Source organism: Trichoplax adhaerens, genomic scaffold (assembly GCF_000150275.1).
Source record: "Trichoplax adhaerens TRIADscaffold_16 genomic scaffold, whole genome shotgun sequence".
Lineage (NCBI taxonomy): Eukaryota > Metazoa > Placozoa > Uniplacotomia > Trichoplacea > Trichoplacidae > Trichoplax > Trichoplax adhaerens.
In genome coordinates, this window is record NW_002060958.1 from 389,697 (window position 1) to 406,464 (window position 16,768).

General features: G+C 31.1%; 2 protein-coding genes across 2 annotated transcripts; both read right to left on the bottom strand.

Annotated features, from left to right (window-relative positions):
* TRIADDRAFT_60551 (uncharacterized protein) lies at positions 1 to 2,935 on the bottom strand (the record flags this gene model as incomplete). Its single annotated transcript, XM_002116566.1, has 2 exons — positions 1 to 1,885; positions 2,196 to 2,935. The coding sequence occupies 2 exons, from the start codon at positions 2,933 to 2,935 to the stop codon at positions 1 to 3; spliced, it is 2,625 nt and encodes an 874-aa protein (XP_002116602.1).
* Positions 2,936 to 13,536: 10,601 nt separating this feature from the next.
* On the bottom strand, positions 13,537 to 16,768 carry TRIADDRAFT_60552 (uncharacterized protein; the record flags this gene model as incomplete). The annotated part of the gene is made up of 2 exons (XM_002116567.1): positions 13,537 to 15,613; positions 16,044 to 16,768. 2 exons carry the CDS (start codon positions 16,766 to 16,768, stop codon positions 13,537 to 13,539), a joined length of 2,802 nt encoding a protein of 933 aa, XP_002116603.1.

The window sequence follows — 16,768 nt, forward strand, 5'->3', positions numbered from 1 at the left end:
TTATCTTACGGCCATGCTTATCATCTGAGAAATAGGTTGAAATTCGACGCCTCGCTTGAAAAATATTTTATAACCTCGTCGATATTGAGTAATGTTAAGAATTAATATCTTGTCGATTCTTTCATTCTTGATCTCGAATAGTTTGAAATACTTTAAAGTTAGAGTTGTAGCTAAATAGGCAATCGAGGTATTAGCAATAATCGAATTTAACGATGAAATTGAACGAAATTCATAAACTAGAAAGAATGTAATGATATAATAAAAGAATAGACCTGTTACGATTAAAATGTTAAATGCTACTTGTAATGGACTAATTGAAATCTCAGATGTATAATATTTCAGATAATCGTATAATTCTGCTGGAATACCTGTGCATTGATGAGTTCCATTTTCATATATATCATAGTAGGTAGGAGTTAATTTAGTACGAAAATAATGAGAATCTCTGTTTTGTAAGTGAGCTTCAATTATCCCTGTGAGTGTGCTGTATCCGTTGTCAAAAGTACATTTTACACAACCGAAGCCACATTGCAATAATTTGACTGTAACTTTGTTATTATCCGACTCATTACGTGAGTAATGAAAAATGATGCTCGAAGTTCCATTAATTGCATGATGATAGCCATCTCTAAGACTTCGCTTGATGCAATCCTCAATACTTTTTTTGATAATTTCTTCATTTAACATTTCTGGGATATCAAATTCTACGTTATTAATACTGTTATTTTCAGCGATAATAAAATTAACTCTCAAATAACCTTGCTTACTCTCCAATATTGTTTGAATATTTTCTTCAATTCTTGATTTTACAGCAATAATCCGGTGACATATAAGAGGACCTCGATTAGAGTATGCACTTAATAACAAATAAATGTGATGCGAGTATGGAATCATAATAACAATAATTACATTGAAATTGGTAGAAAACGCGAAAATAAATGTCGTCATAGTAATGAAGATTCTAATAATCAGTTGTAAACCGCCAATTAAAAGTGATGCAGTAAAAATGACGAAAAAAACAGAGTATATCGTCATGATAACTGACATAAGACGATATGCTAAAGGCCAATTCGCTCTCTTAGGGAGTAAATTTCCTTTCAATTTAAAAGTTAATAGTTCAGAAATAAAAAAGAAAGCTCTTAAAAGTCCAATAAGTCCAAACATACAAAATGGCAAGCAGATTATAAATGTTAAGAGATCTTTGATAAATTGAAATAATTGTAGAGAGAGTAAGTGGCGTTTCATATCAACAAGAATAATCTTAATTTGGTGATAGGACTGTCGGTCATTACTTGGTGTCAAGTATGTTTGTCTAGATAGTAGCTCTTGATCGTTGGCGTGACTTTGATTAAACAATTTTTTTGAATCACTAGACCATACTTGTTTCAAATAGGCTACAATTAAGATCAATATGTATGGTACACAAATTACTGCTATAATTAAACCTAGTTCTTTAATATTGTGAAATTTCTCCAATTGATAAAACCTAGGCATAACAATAAAAAGTGTTGAATTTCGTTGTACAATAATAGAAAGAAATCCCAACCCACCAGACAAAATAATAAATGATAGTAATTTAATACAATGATTAATTTCTAGCCAATGGTACTTGGTAGCATAATCAGAAAAGTAGAGATAGTTAACATTTTGAAAGTGTAACGTATCTAAGATGCGAACCTTAACCATCTGCAATAGATTTGTCGAATTTGGTAATATACAAATGCTGCATCTTAAGTATGCTCCACTCATTTGATGAGATGATCTAAGCAATGATTGATGAGATGAGTTTTGAATTGATTCCTGATGCGAATTATTAGTTAGGAGTTGGTTTAATTGATGAGTTTGGCTCTGATCTGAGGTAAGGAGAGATTCTTGTCGGAAATATCTATAAGAAAAGTAATTCTACTAAGACTGAATGTTACATATACTGAATTAATACTTCGAATCTGTACTAATGATGTTAATGCAATGCTGTATTCCATTATATGGAATATACAGTAGCGTTAAGAGATTAATATTTTCTACTATGAGAAGAATAAGTCTTGCTTGCGCTGGATGCTGAATATTGAAGCATTTAGTCGGGTTACTTAATAATAGATAAACAATAAATGATACATCGTTTGTAGACTAGTATATAAAATTTGTTATAGAATTTTAGGTTAATAATACTCTGCATTATAAAATTTGTGACTTACCGATAACTGCCTAATTCTTGCAAAAAGTTGTTAAAAAGTTTATCTATTAGTGTAGCAGCCATAAGCAAGCTAAGTATAATGGAAATTATTTGTACAGCAGGACCATACCAAAGTTGTTTTGGAGGGACTAGACATGTGCTAACGTTAATTTTGGGGTTAATGGTTTCTCTATTACAGCATGAATAGGATACGTTATGATTAAGGAATATATCTTCTCTATTAAAGCGTCGCCAACATATTGTAGAACAATTTTGACCATAACAACCTTGGTTTAAATTTGTAAATTGTAGTAATGTTGTAAATACGATATGCATTTTTTGGGAATCATTTGTTAGTCGAGCGTAGCAACCTTGGTTTGATTCAATAAGATTGAAACTCTGTTCGTGTGTGAAAGCTGCATATAGGTTTAAGCCTGTAGCAATGTAATCGGTAGATAAAGAAATCATAGCTATACCAGCATCTTCTCTAACCCATCCATAAAAGTCATGGTTTTTATGATCAGTCTGCAGATTCTTATTATCTATAGTCAAATTAAAAAAGATTACTCGAATTGTTTTTGGTCGGGTAAGTTCTCGAAATCGGGCATATTCAGATACATTATCCTTCACAGTTAGTGAGCAATTACAGGTGTCAAAAGGCTGCTGTATCACTTGATCGGATGGATTAGTATACGCTACTTGGATTAAGCAAACGATAAATGCCATATAATGAGATCGATTGGTAAATAAACCTAAAATCATTGTCCTGTAAGAAATAATGGAAAGAAAGATATATCGATATTACTTCCATGTATTGACTTAATCAAAACGAAGAATACTACTTGTCAGAATTTTGTGTGTTTTGCTAGAATATTAACGACTTTAACGGCATTTCGCCGCATTGATTTAAATGTTTGTATTTAAGTGTATTCGATTATTAAAGATTCTTATTTATGCTAAATATAGGTCAGTTATAGTTTGAGAGATTTTAATGTCAAACGAAATCTTGAAATAATTAAAAAAACTTGGAGAATATACTAGTATTAGCAAAAGGTAAGCGAAGTAAAAGCTAGTACTTTATCAAATATGCATCAAATAAGCCTAAGAATAGAAGTAAGTTATATATAGCGCTAGAGATGAATACATTAAAGATCGATTTGTAATATTAGAAACAAACTCCATCCATTAAGACACCTATTAGATTTACTTACCATCAACGTTACGAATAAGCTGGCCGATAAATCTCTTATTTTATTCCTATATAGTTTACGGATTCTAAACTCGCTTCAAGATCATGATGCTGTTTTTATACGCTTCGCAGAGCTGTTGGTGGTATCAAGAAATAAGCAAGATACTATAATTCAAAACAGTTTTTAATAATACAAAGTTTCAATGCCAAAACGCGTTAAGATTTTATTACAAATACCGTAACATTTACAGACCAATAATTGTCTTTATCCTTTTATCTTGGATAATCATTTTGTAATGAAATTTATATGAAAGCCTGCATAAACAGCTATTAGAAAGATATTTTAGCCAAAGATAATTGTTTCGACCAATTATGACATTCAGAAATTCCCGGAAAAAGACGGCATCCATTGATCGATTCCTAGGAATGATTGCATTATACTGTTAACCCCTATAGTTAATTGAGTTTCATAGCTAGTAATGTGAAGGTTTTAAAACTAATCACAGCAAATAAACGTCAAGTTTCGTTTGTTCGATAAGTTTTGCATTAAGTAGCAATAACAATTATAAAGTTAGATCAATTCTTTCATAATAATAAACGAGGTTGGGATTAGAGAGAACACCTGTATTCTTTATTTAACGATCTAGAGCCGCCATTATAGTATTAATCTATAGTAAATAATATCTGTCCCACGTAGCCGGTTCCTGCAGTACTTCACAATGGCGACGAGCAATGGAGGACTAGTACTATAACCTTAGTCCAAAGTTTTGCAATTGTTTTACGATTTAGAATGTAAATTAGGCATAGAGGACATATTAGGTCTTTTCTGTAGGTATATGCTATCACAAATACTAGTATTTAAATATAGTAGTAAATCATTCAAGTACTCCGTTGTTTTATCAGTGCACGTAGACGAGTATTCACGATTATTAAAATTTGAGTTTCTCTTAAAAGATTATAAGTCCTGTATCATCAGGCAATAATTTAGGATCTACACGTATAGCATAATTCCTAGCTCTTAGTTACGTGTAGTGTAGTAAAAAGATAAATAAAAATATTAGCTACTTAATGGTTGCTAAGTTTGTTGTGAGTCAGTAAATCGTATATCTCAGCTAGCCGATATTCGGAGTACCTCGTGGGCTATCCTAGCTCCGTTTTGTCAAGATAAACCGAACGGTAAGAACTAGTGGTCAATTAGCTTTCTCCTGCAACAGACCTACTAAGAAAAGTTGAGGACGAAGTTAAACTCTAGACTTAACTGGAAAGAATATCTCTACTTTTCGAATCGCGCTCCATTTATAAGCTTCACAGAGCTAGTAACTATTGATGCTATTATTATTATCAATCTATTATATTTCGGAATCATCTCAGCAAGCATACTTCTAAATAAAGGTTCATTAAGGCTTAAAAAACTAATAACCATTGTAAAAATACTTTGACTTAACTAATGCTATCATACGATCAAAAAGGTCATAGCTGACCTTCAGTTAACAAGATTTTAATCATTAAAGCAATAATCATAATAGCTTTTAGACTTTACATACAACAGCTAATGCCCAACTATCTTATTAATATCGTAACAAGAACAAACACGAAATTTTTTTCAGACATAAATAATCAAATACAATCAAGCGTTATAAGCACTTCGCGGCAATAATTTATCAATTTGAACATTTAAATATAGAGATTACAATACCATGTTTACTTGGCATAAAAGTTCTATCTTGAAGGATAGACTATAGCTCCAATCGCGTACTAAGATATTCTAACCTGTAAAAGCTATAGATAGGCCCTTTCTTTAAGTATCATAGGGTAGGCTTTCACTAACTTGTGCTCAATTTAATAGATTTTGTGAAGTAAATAAGTACTACAAACGATAAGCTCCTCATCTAAGTATAAATAAAAAAAAGCAATACTAAACATTGAGTAAACGATTATGGTAGTAACCTGATATCAATGCGCTTAAATGTTATAATACTGATAATTAATACATCATCAAATCAGCTCATTTTGCAGCACTAGGAATATCCATCAATAAAAAACATTCTGCTTGTAATAGTAAAGATATCTTACGTATAAGTTCAAACTTTATTATAGAAAAAGATCAAGTTTAGGAAAAGTAGCAGGAAAATCAATATTTTTTTAAGTAGACGTATATCTCATTTTATGCAGCAATGATAGCGAAAATATTGTTTGAGAATTACATTATAATTTCGATTCCTCTTTTGGAAATTATTTCATATACTCTTCTAATGTATATTGAATGCGATAATATTAACATTTTAAAGATTTTGTGGATCGTTTATTCTTGATCTTGAATCAATATAAATATTTTATAAGCACAATTACAGCTTAATAGAGTACATAATTTGATACATTACCCATATTTATATTTAATATTGCACATGGATAAATGTTATAAAAGACAAGGACTGTAGTAGTACAAAGAAAAGAATAAGCATTAACGATGGAGTATTGGATGCCATTTGTAATTGACTAGCTGATATTTCAAACGTGTAGCGTCTAAGATTAGAACTGCTTTGGAATACGAATACTTTGAAAATGTTTTAGTTTCATAAACACTATAGTATTTCGGTGTTCGTTTTGCAACGGAATTATTAACAATTTCTGTTCTACAAAGTGAATCTAATGTTTAGGAAAGCTTTGTATTCTATATTAAAATAACATTTTACGTCATTGATAAAACGTTATAATGATCGAACTATGACTTTTCTACTGTCCAGCGTACTATTTTCATGTGATACTTGACTCTTTCTTTGGTTACCATTTTCAAAGTGCCATAGATGTATTTTTGATGCTACTCTATCGAATAGGCCCATCCTTCTATTTTATGTAATTTAATAATATTGAGATGATTGTGATCAACAGCTGTAAATTGGGCTCAAGTAGGGTTACTTCTTACCTGAAAATAAGGTTTTCTTTTTTAATCCTGACGAAAATGTACTGTTACTGGATAAAAAATTTTGGATAACCTCTCATGCATTGTAGTAACCTCTTTATATTAACCCTTATTCCTATGTGCATCTTTTATATTCATGGACTGGCAATTCTAAGCCTTTGCTGAGAAAATACTTGAAACTATCAATGCATGCACACAATCATTCCAATCTTACTAAATATTACATGAAGTATGTCATTGCCATTTCGTACTTACTCAGACTATTAAACGTGTTTCTCATTCTGTAATGTGATTGAGTAATATTAGAATAATTGCAACCATGGACTAATGGTTAAATTTTATGCGATTTCTTATACATATAAATAGTTTCTACATACTCTTTTATGCCTGGTAGATATTTTCGATGCTGCTACATGATATGGCAATGTTGGGATAAATGTGATCAAGAACGGACAATCGAAATTCGAGTAATTTCTCCTATATACTAGTAGCTTCTTCATATTCATTACTCTAATTTATGTACACTTTTCCTATATTATCATGTAATGTAGAAATATCAAGATGATCATGGTGAAGATTTGAAAATCCAATTTTGAGTAAATTTTCGTACATAGAAATAGCTTTTTCTTGCTTATCCTGGCTCATAAATGCATTTCACAATACTTTGACAACAATTTAGTCGTAGAAAACAATCGAACATCAATTTATTTAAAATTATAGAGATTTGCCACTAATAGCCATACAATTAGTTTATGACGAGATTGATAAGTGAAGAGATAGCAATAAGCAGAATTAGTACTGCCAGCAACTATACAAGCTTGCAATAAAGGAATAATCTCACCTACAACCTAGAGACCAAATGGTCTGCAAACGTCATATTACTTCTTCAAACGTGATTCTCGTTTTGCTCCACTCTTAATTTTCTAATAGCATCACATTTTATAGTCTTCATAGTACTCATGGCGATAAAAGAAAGTGGATATTTAGTACTCTATCACGCTCTAAATTAACTTGGACTAACTAACTTGTCCCACATATAAAAACACAAATTATAGAATGTCCAGACACGAATCACTTAAAGATTCTCTTACAAAATAATATGTACTAGCCAAATTACAGTATTATCAAATACATCAATTTTTATCCCTGACAAGACTCTTGACTACTAAACTATATGAAAAATTTAAAATGAATCTTTAGATAGCAAAATTTAGTCATAAAAACAACGATTGAATTACTTTTTAAATAATACAATAGTTATATTCCCCCATATTATTTAATAAGGAGAATTAAATGTATAGTGACACATCCATTTTCCAAATTAAATAGCTTCCATTTCTATGTTTTAAGGTTACAACGGACTTCATTTTCAGTCCTTTATAACAGTTTGATCACATTAACCTACAGCCAAATTTATTATCTGAGAAATAGAATGAAATTCGAAGCCTCTTTTGAAAAATATTTTATATCCTCTTCTGTATTGAATAATGCTAAGGGATATAATACTATCGATGAATTCTTTCTTGATCTTATATACGTTTGAGTATTTGAGGGAAATAACTGTAGCTAAATATACAACTGATGTATTTGCGATAATCGCATTTAATGTCGTAAACGAATGAATTTTATAAAAGAGAAGAACTGTGGCAATGTAGCAAAAAAATAGAAATGTTACAATTAAAATATTGAATGCTAATTGCAAGAGACTAATTGATATCTGAGGAGCGTAGTGTCTAAGATATTCGTATAATTCTACAGGAATACCAGTACATTGAGAATTGGCAGTTTCATATACATTATGGTACGTAGGTGTTAATTTGCTGCGAAAGTACTGTGGATCTTTATTCTGTAAGTGAACTTCGATCATCTTTATTAACGTATTGTAATTGTTATCAAAAGAACATTCTATGCAATCAAAACCACACTGCAATAATTTAACTGTGACTCTGTTGTTATCCAGCTTATTATATTGCATTATCATAGTGGATGTTCCATTAACTTTATCATGATGGCCATCTCTTATACTTTGTTTGATATAAGCTTTGATGTGATATTTAATAATTTCATCATTCAACATTTCTGGGACATCAATATCTATTTCTTCAATACTACTGGCGCTAGTTTGAGTGATAATAAATTCCACTTGCAAAATTCCTTCCTTACTGTTCATTATTGTCTCGATATTTTCTTCTACACTTTGCTGTACACGAATAATTCTTTCACGTATAAGAGGACCTCGGCTAGTGTATGCGCTTAATAATAGGTAAATATAATGCAAGTACGGAATCGCGGTAATAATTATTACATGGAAATAGGCTGAGAATGCAATAATAAATGTCGTCACAGAAATAATGATTCTAAAAATCAACTGCAGTCCGCAAATCAACAGCACTATAGTAGTGATGGAGTAGTAAAATGAGATTAGTGTCAATGTTGTAGACACGAAGCGATTTGTCAATGGCCAATTGGCTATATGGAGCGGTAATGTCCTTTTTAAATTCAATGTTAATAGCTTAGAAATGAAAAACACCGCTCGTAAAAGGCCAATAAGTCTTAATAAACAAAATGGTAGGCAAAGTAGAAACGTGAACAGATCCTTAACAAATTGCAGTAATTGCATAGACAGCAAGTGGTATTTCATATCGATAAGGGTAATCTTCAGTTGAAGATATGACTGCTGGTCATGACTTGCTGTAATATATTTTTGTCTAGTTTGTAGCTCTTGGTCGTTTGTAAGACTTTTGCTAGATTGATATCTTGAATTACTAAATCTTATTTGTGTCAAGCGAGCCAAGATTACGATCAAAGTATAGATAATGTTAATACCTACAGAAATCATAATTGTCAACATGATCGTGCGAGGAATCGAGACTTTAGCTATTTTAGGGTTAATAATAAATAGGATTGTGTATCGCTGTATCATTAAAGATGCCAGTCCCAAAAGGCAAGACAAAATAGTCAATGATGATAATTTAAAGCAGTAAATAATTTCTGACCAAAGCTTTTTGGTGGTGCAATTATGAAGATTGAAATACTTGGCGTTCTGAAATCTTAGAGAGTCTAAAATACGAATTTTGATCATTTTAATATGACTTTCTGCTTGAAGCAACGAAATATCACCGGATTGACGTGCTAGCCGATGGATTTCTTGGGATGATCCGAGCAATAATTGATCGCTGGATTCTTGATTTGGTTCCTGATCCGAATTAGTACTTAAAATCAGACTTGGCTCCTGATACTCACTCTCATTTCGGTCGTGGGGTGATTTAAGCTTTACATATCTATCAGAACAATTTTACAAGTATTAGTAGTCAGTATATGTAGGTTGTAGTAGGTAGCAGTTCATGTTTTAACCTAAGAAAAGATTAGGTTACAGTAAAAGCTAAATGTGATAGTATTTCTGATCTCTATATAATGGTATTATGAATCTGTTATGAGTCAGATATTGATATAAAGTACAATGCATAGTTAGAAAGAGATCGATTGTGATATTTCTAATAAAAGTCATAAAGATCTGTTCGCTAAGTATACTTCGTAACAGTAAATAAATTAAATGTAGATAGCTAAATATAATTCGGGAATATGTACTGTAGTTGTCATTTGAGTGGAATATTGCTTAATTAATCATTCATAGAACTCTTAAAAATTCATAGTTTTGGAATTAAAATTTAAGCTGCACAGATACCGGTTTTTGTAAAATCAATTACAAAAATTAGTAATGATCATGTTTCATCAAATATTCTTTTGGTCTATAATTACAACATTTGTTACCAATAACTAACCAGACTTGCATAAATAGTACAAATATATACGCAGAAATAGATATCTTGAAGTTATACTGTCCTATTTATTCGATAGTTGTCACCCTTTCATAACTTTCAAAATCAAGCAACGTAGTGGTATCTTTCGTGATGAATAAATATAAATGACCTAAAGTTCAATTTTAGATTATCTTCGACTAATTGAGTATAGGTTTAGCCTGATTTACGAGCAAAATTAATACTTGTAAGCTAGATTTATGATAAATTGAAATAAAAGAAGAAATACTGTGTCAAAGTATCATAGGAATACATATCTGCTAAACTAACTATAATATAGCAGTAAGATTTAAAATTACTCGCAAAATATGATTTATGTTATTATATTAAAAATTTAGCCTACCGATAACTCCCTAGTTCTTCCAAAAAGCTCTTAGTAAGTTTATCAACTACTACAGCAGCCATACAGGAACTAATTGCTACGGAAATTATTTGCATTACTGGAAAGTACCATTCTTCTTCCTCTCGCTTTAAACATGTATCAATATCTATTTTTGGATTGATTCTACTTCTTTTACAGCATGAATAGTCAACTGCATGGTTAGAATGTCCATCATTTTTAAGATAGCGTCGTCTACATATTGTAAAACAAGCTTCCCCTTGGCAACTTTGATTTAAGTTCATAAATTGTACAAGTGTTGTGAATATGACATGAATTCGACATCGGTCATTTGGTAGCAATAGATAACAACCTTTGCTTGATTCCCTAAAAGATAAACGTTGAGATGATGTGAAAACTGAAGGAAGGCTTAAGCTTGTAGCTATGTAATCGCTAGGTAAAGAAATTAAAGCTTTGCCAAATTCATCTCTTATCCATGCATAATATGTTTCCGGGGCAGACCATTTCTGTATGTTCTGATTTTCAAGAAATAATTAAAAAAAAACGGCTTTTGTTGTTTTTGAGCGAACAACTTCTTGAAACTGAGCATATGAAGATGATCCATTCTCCACAATCAGATGGCAAGTGGGTAGGCAGATAGAAGCATTTGTCGCTTGAACTGATGCCTTAAAAAATACTATTTGAAATAAGCAAATAATGTATGGAAGAATATATCGATATCGATATCTATACGTGAATAAATCCGAAGGAATCATCCTGTAAGCAGCAGTTTGGTAAAATTTGATAACACCTGCCGAAGTTATTAAATAAATTTGCAAAAAATTTTGCAGAGATTGGTACCTGCTGATATTTTTTGCTACACTCCGTAGGTACATGAGATGAATACTGTAACTTTTTATTATATTCTCTTAAATACCTTTGCCCTAGTTTATATTTGCATTATGCTATTCTCTATAAAAGTATCTTTTCATTCCGAATAATTTTCTAGGTAGTAGCAAATGCAAAGTATAAACAGAATAATTAGGTCAATCATGGGGAAGAAAAAAATTGGAAAATCGGAATAACGCCTCATATTTTCAGCATCTGATTCTTCTACTTATGATTATCACGTAGAAAAGATGTGGAAGTATTGTAGCCTTTTGATTTTTATTAAGAAATGAAGTCTTTATCCTTTAATTACTTGAAGTGAATGGTAAAGTTTTAATTATTGCTATTAATGTAGTCTAATAGTTATTGTATATTGTAACTTTTACCATGAGAAAATAGTTACTGCTTTCAAGGATAGTGCTAGACTCATGTAGGTGAGATCTTATCCAACCGATAAAACTAGACGCTTAAAATTGATTGATGCTACCTGATAATCAATGTGATATTCAAGTAAAACTAGTGCCAGAGAGATGCTATACTATACAGTACTATATAGTCTATTTACATAAAACTTTATGTATTACTCAATAACTGCGAATCGTATTGGTGTATTGCATTATCAGAAATAGAACATTACTATATTTGATACTACTAGCAACCTTCTTCAATTTTTTTATTAGGCACTACTCAAGAATTACTAATAGTATTAATATATTACTAAAAACAGAACATGATAACGTTTATCATACCAGTAAACATCTAGAATTACTTTATTAATTAGGCACTATTCAAGAATTATCGATCGCATTTGTATGTTACTCAAAACGCAACGTTATATCGCTACATCATCAGCAGTTATCTATAATTGCTTTATTTAGCGCAGTGACTATTCTACATCACATAGTGCTTTACTTCATATCACTGTTCTATTTCTAACACGCCCTACTATAATTATTAATTGCCTGATATCGCTACAGTCCTATTATGATGTGCGATGTAAAAGCGATTCACGTTTACTCTTTATTAAAAAATCATCTTCTTGTCCTTCATAATGTCCAAATGACTGTTTGATTTTTCTAAAGATATTTCCTAATCTCAATTTGCATGTACTAAATAATAGACTATTCGCTTGATCACGGTTAAGTTCCGTTCCTATTACTCCGCTATCAACACTATTAGGAAAAGTATTTGTTAAACCCATCCTATAAGCCGAAAATCTTCTCTACTAGACGTCATATAGAAATTTTTTTAACCTGTATAATTCAAATCATTATTTAATCACTAAAATATTTTTTTAAGCAATGAAGTTAATATCGAATTATGCCAGTTGCTACTAATAATATTTAAATACTCAAGTTGTTTCCAAATCAGCAATGAAGTATTTATTTTGCAAGTCCTTTGATTATGGCATTCGCTGTTATATTTGACATTAACCTTAAAGCATTTACATCGGTTCGTTGTATATGGCATAAGGCAATAACAGAAAGAATATTTTTACAACGATCAAAATAGATTCTAATTGTGCAGTTTCCCTAAGAATAATGGCTACACTATGTTATACATCGCCTGTCGCTATACGAGTAAAAGATTGTTTACGTAAAATAAATTTTTTAGCATCGCAAAGTCTGTAAGTCAGGCCTTGCTGTGTATGAAACTTGTAATAGCTATCTATAGAAACAGCAAAATAACACGATTACACATTTTTCAAATCGCCTTTACCTCTTTCAGGCTTAAGCTGCGGTATTACACGATGTTATCAACTGCGTAAGCTTTTAGTCGTTTGAATAATTTTTGCAGTTTGATTTTGCTTGTAACTGCAGATTCCTTTTTGCATTTCTGTATGAGCATTGGGCATTTGGCGCATTCATTACTCTTTACATTCACATGTTATTATCACTGACATCTACCTACAATGTCAGACTTGCAGCAAATTAAGCATTCTCTCATTGGAATATTTAAAATGAATTAATTCGTACGAATACATACTTAAGACTTTTAATGTGTACGAACAAGTAGGAAAAAGTAATGGAAATATGATAAAACTAGCGAAATTCTAGTACTTTTATCGATCTAGCAACGTTTTTGCAGTACATTAAATATTCTATTAACTATCGAACGTTACCAAAAGATTCAGTAAATAATTTATCTTTTAATGTTAAATAAAAGATATTTAATGCAGCAATTGTATGCGTATAACGTAAAAACAAACAAATTAATTTAGCTTTGATTTTAACATGAAACAGTGCTGTTAGCTTCAGAATTATCGTTTAACAAGTCGTAATCGTCATGTTTCTTAGGATATCCAAAAGCATTTCTTAGTATATTTAAAATATATCTAAATTGAATCTCGCCATTATTAATGAATCGATTATTCTGCGAATTTGCATTATTCAGCTGATTCATATTATCCAACTGATTCACATCATTTAACTGGTTAGTATTATTTGACTGACTGATATTATTCGACGTCGTGCTATCAAGTTGCAGCATTTCTTCATCATCGTCTGAGTTTTGATTAAAATTTACAAAAATCATCCGATATGCTTGAACTACAGGTTGAAAATGTATCCCTTCTGTACAAAAGAATTGATATCCTCTTCGATATTTAACAATATATGTAAGTAGAATCTCGTCAACTTCGTCTTCTGTTAATTCTGATATTTTAAGATGTTTAAGTGATAAAATTGTAGCTACATAGATAACAGGTGTTTTAGCTATAGCAGAATTTAACGATGAAAACGTTTGAATCTTATAATCCAGTAAAACTGTTAAAACAAATATGAAGAATAATCCGCTTACAAAAATAATATTGAAGAATACACGCCATAGACTGATTGATATTTGAGGAGCGTAATAACGTAGATATTGATATAACTCTAAAGGAATAGCAACAGGCTGATCGCAAGTTCTATCTTCGTGTTTCTTTTTATCTTTCTTCTCATCTTTATTGTCAGATTTATCGTTATCATTACTTATGCCTTCATTACTATTTTTATCGTCTGCGTCAGCCACTTCTTTCGGATAGTAAATCTGAGTTAACTTTTTTTCGAAGCCTTCGATCTTGCTATTCTTTAAATATTGAGCTATATATTCTAGCATATGATTGATCTTTTCAGCTTGCGGACAATTAGTGCAGCCATTAATACACTGCTTTAATTTAACTTTAACATTCCCATCTTGTAATATTTTATATTCAAAAATAATTTTCGAGTTTCCATCGATAATCTGATGGTTAGGCTTGCGATTCATCCATTCAACATAGATCTTGATGTATTTTCGGATGTTAACATCTTCAAGCATTTCTGGTAAATCTATAAGGATATCATCGTATGCCATGGCTACATAGACTTCCAAATAACCTTGATTTGCTTGTAGTATATTGCCTACTATTCGTTTTATCGCACCTGTATATTTTAAGGCGATTATTCGTTTTCGTATCATCCTATCAGTTTTGTTATAAGCATCAGATATTTGGATAATGTAATGTACGTATGGAATCACTATAACGATAACAAGACTAAAGTAAACCGAATAAGCGACCACAAATGCTGTTACAGTAATAATGACTCTGAAAACGAGTTGAAGACCAATCCATAAAAAGCCTATCGTAACAAGGGAATATAAAAATGCTGCGCTAGCATAAAACATAGACATTAAATAACAAGGAACTCGCCAAGATGGATTAGTTGGTAGGAATGCAGTTCTTAATTTAATTGTTAATATTTCTGTCATAAACATTGCGCTACGGTAAGTGCCTACTCTTCCCGCTATAAAAAACAGCAAGCAGAATAGTAATGCTACTAAGTTATTGAAAAGTCCTATAACATGAAATGATCTTAAGTGATGAGTTATCTTGTTAATATAGATGAATAATTGAAAATAGCCTTGTCGATTGCTATTTCGCGACATATAGCGATATCGTTGTGATATTTTAGGTTGTTCCTGTTGACTCAATCTATATTTTGCTTTGCAAAATTGCCGGAGATCGGCTAAAAGTATAAAAAATATACCACCGCCGCTAATTAATGCTACTACCATAAATATTTGTTTGATAAAATGCGGTATAAGTGGTGTTATATACGGATACATTTTAGGAACAAGGATAAATAATATTGGAAATTTCTGTACAAATATCGATATAAACCCAGCTGACATACAAATTACTGTAAATATACAATATTTAAAGGCATGATGTATATGTATCCAAGGATTACTGTCAGCTTTATCGGATAGATAGAAGTATCCTAGATGCTCTAGCTTACATTCATTTAATACACGAACACGAGTAGATTTGATTTCAATGTCCCTAAGATTAAATATTAGATATAAACTTTTAGAATAAGAAGATATAATAGCATAGATAATTGAGCGTTAAATTTTAGCATAGCATTAATAATAATACCCATCAAATCAGATAGTTACGCGATATAAAATTTGTAGTATCAATTAATTGATATTATAGAATAATCCATATTATGATTGACATTTTAGCTCTTAGAGTTTCTACGACTTCAAGTTATCACGATACTCAAATCTAATAAGGTCTTTAGAGGCGTCAGATTTTTTGAATTTAAAAGTGTAAATAAATTAAAGCAATATAGATATTCAAAGCTTGAATATAACCACAAGCACTAACTTTACGTTGGTATACAAAGTATGTTTATTTACAATATTTATAGAATGTATTTGAAAATTGTACTGAATCACACTGATAATAATATAGATCGCGATCTTACCTTTCAAATTCCGTTATAAACCAATTTAAAATTTTGTCTGTAGCTGCTCCACTTAAAATGATGCTTAAACAAACTGAAAATAACTCCATCAATGGAACATACCATTCTAGTTTCTTCTCGATGAAACACTCGTTAATATTAATCTCCGTCTTCGGTACGCCACTTGGACAGCATGAATAGTAAATTTCATGAGCAAAATTTCCATCGTTTCTTATAAAATGTCTTTGACAGACGGTACCGCAATTTTTACCGCTACAACTACGATTTAAGCCTGTAAATTCGGCTAGTGCCTTGAATAAGATATAATCTTTACTTTCTAAGTCAGGCAGACGATCGTAACAGCCGTCGGTAGATTCAACAAGAGACAACTTATATTCGGATATGAAAACAGAATAAAGACTTAGACTCGTGGCTATATAGGTCGTAGGTAAGGTATAAATAGCCTCACCTAGATTTTTTTTTATCCATGCATAAAAATAAGTACCCCTCCAACCATTATGTGCAGGTATAATCCGATTTCCTATACTCATATTAAATAGAATCACTCTAGACCAATCCAATTTAGTCAAGTCTTTAAATTTAGTATAAGCTTGTGTCGCATCTTTTACAGATAATTGGCAGATAGCATCCGATGGTATTTGATTAGTATAACTTAAAGCTGTTTGCCAAGATAGCCAAATAAAAGTAACAACTATATAACGCGATATAAAGTGATTTGTTGCCAT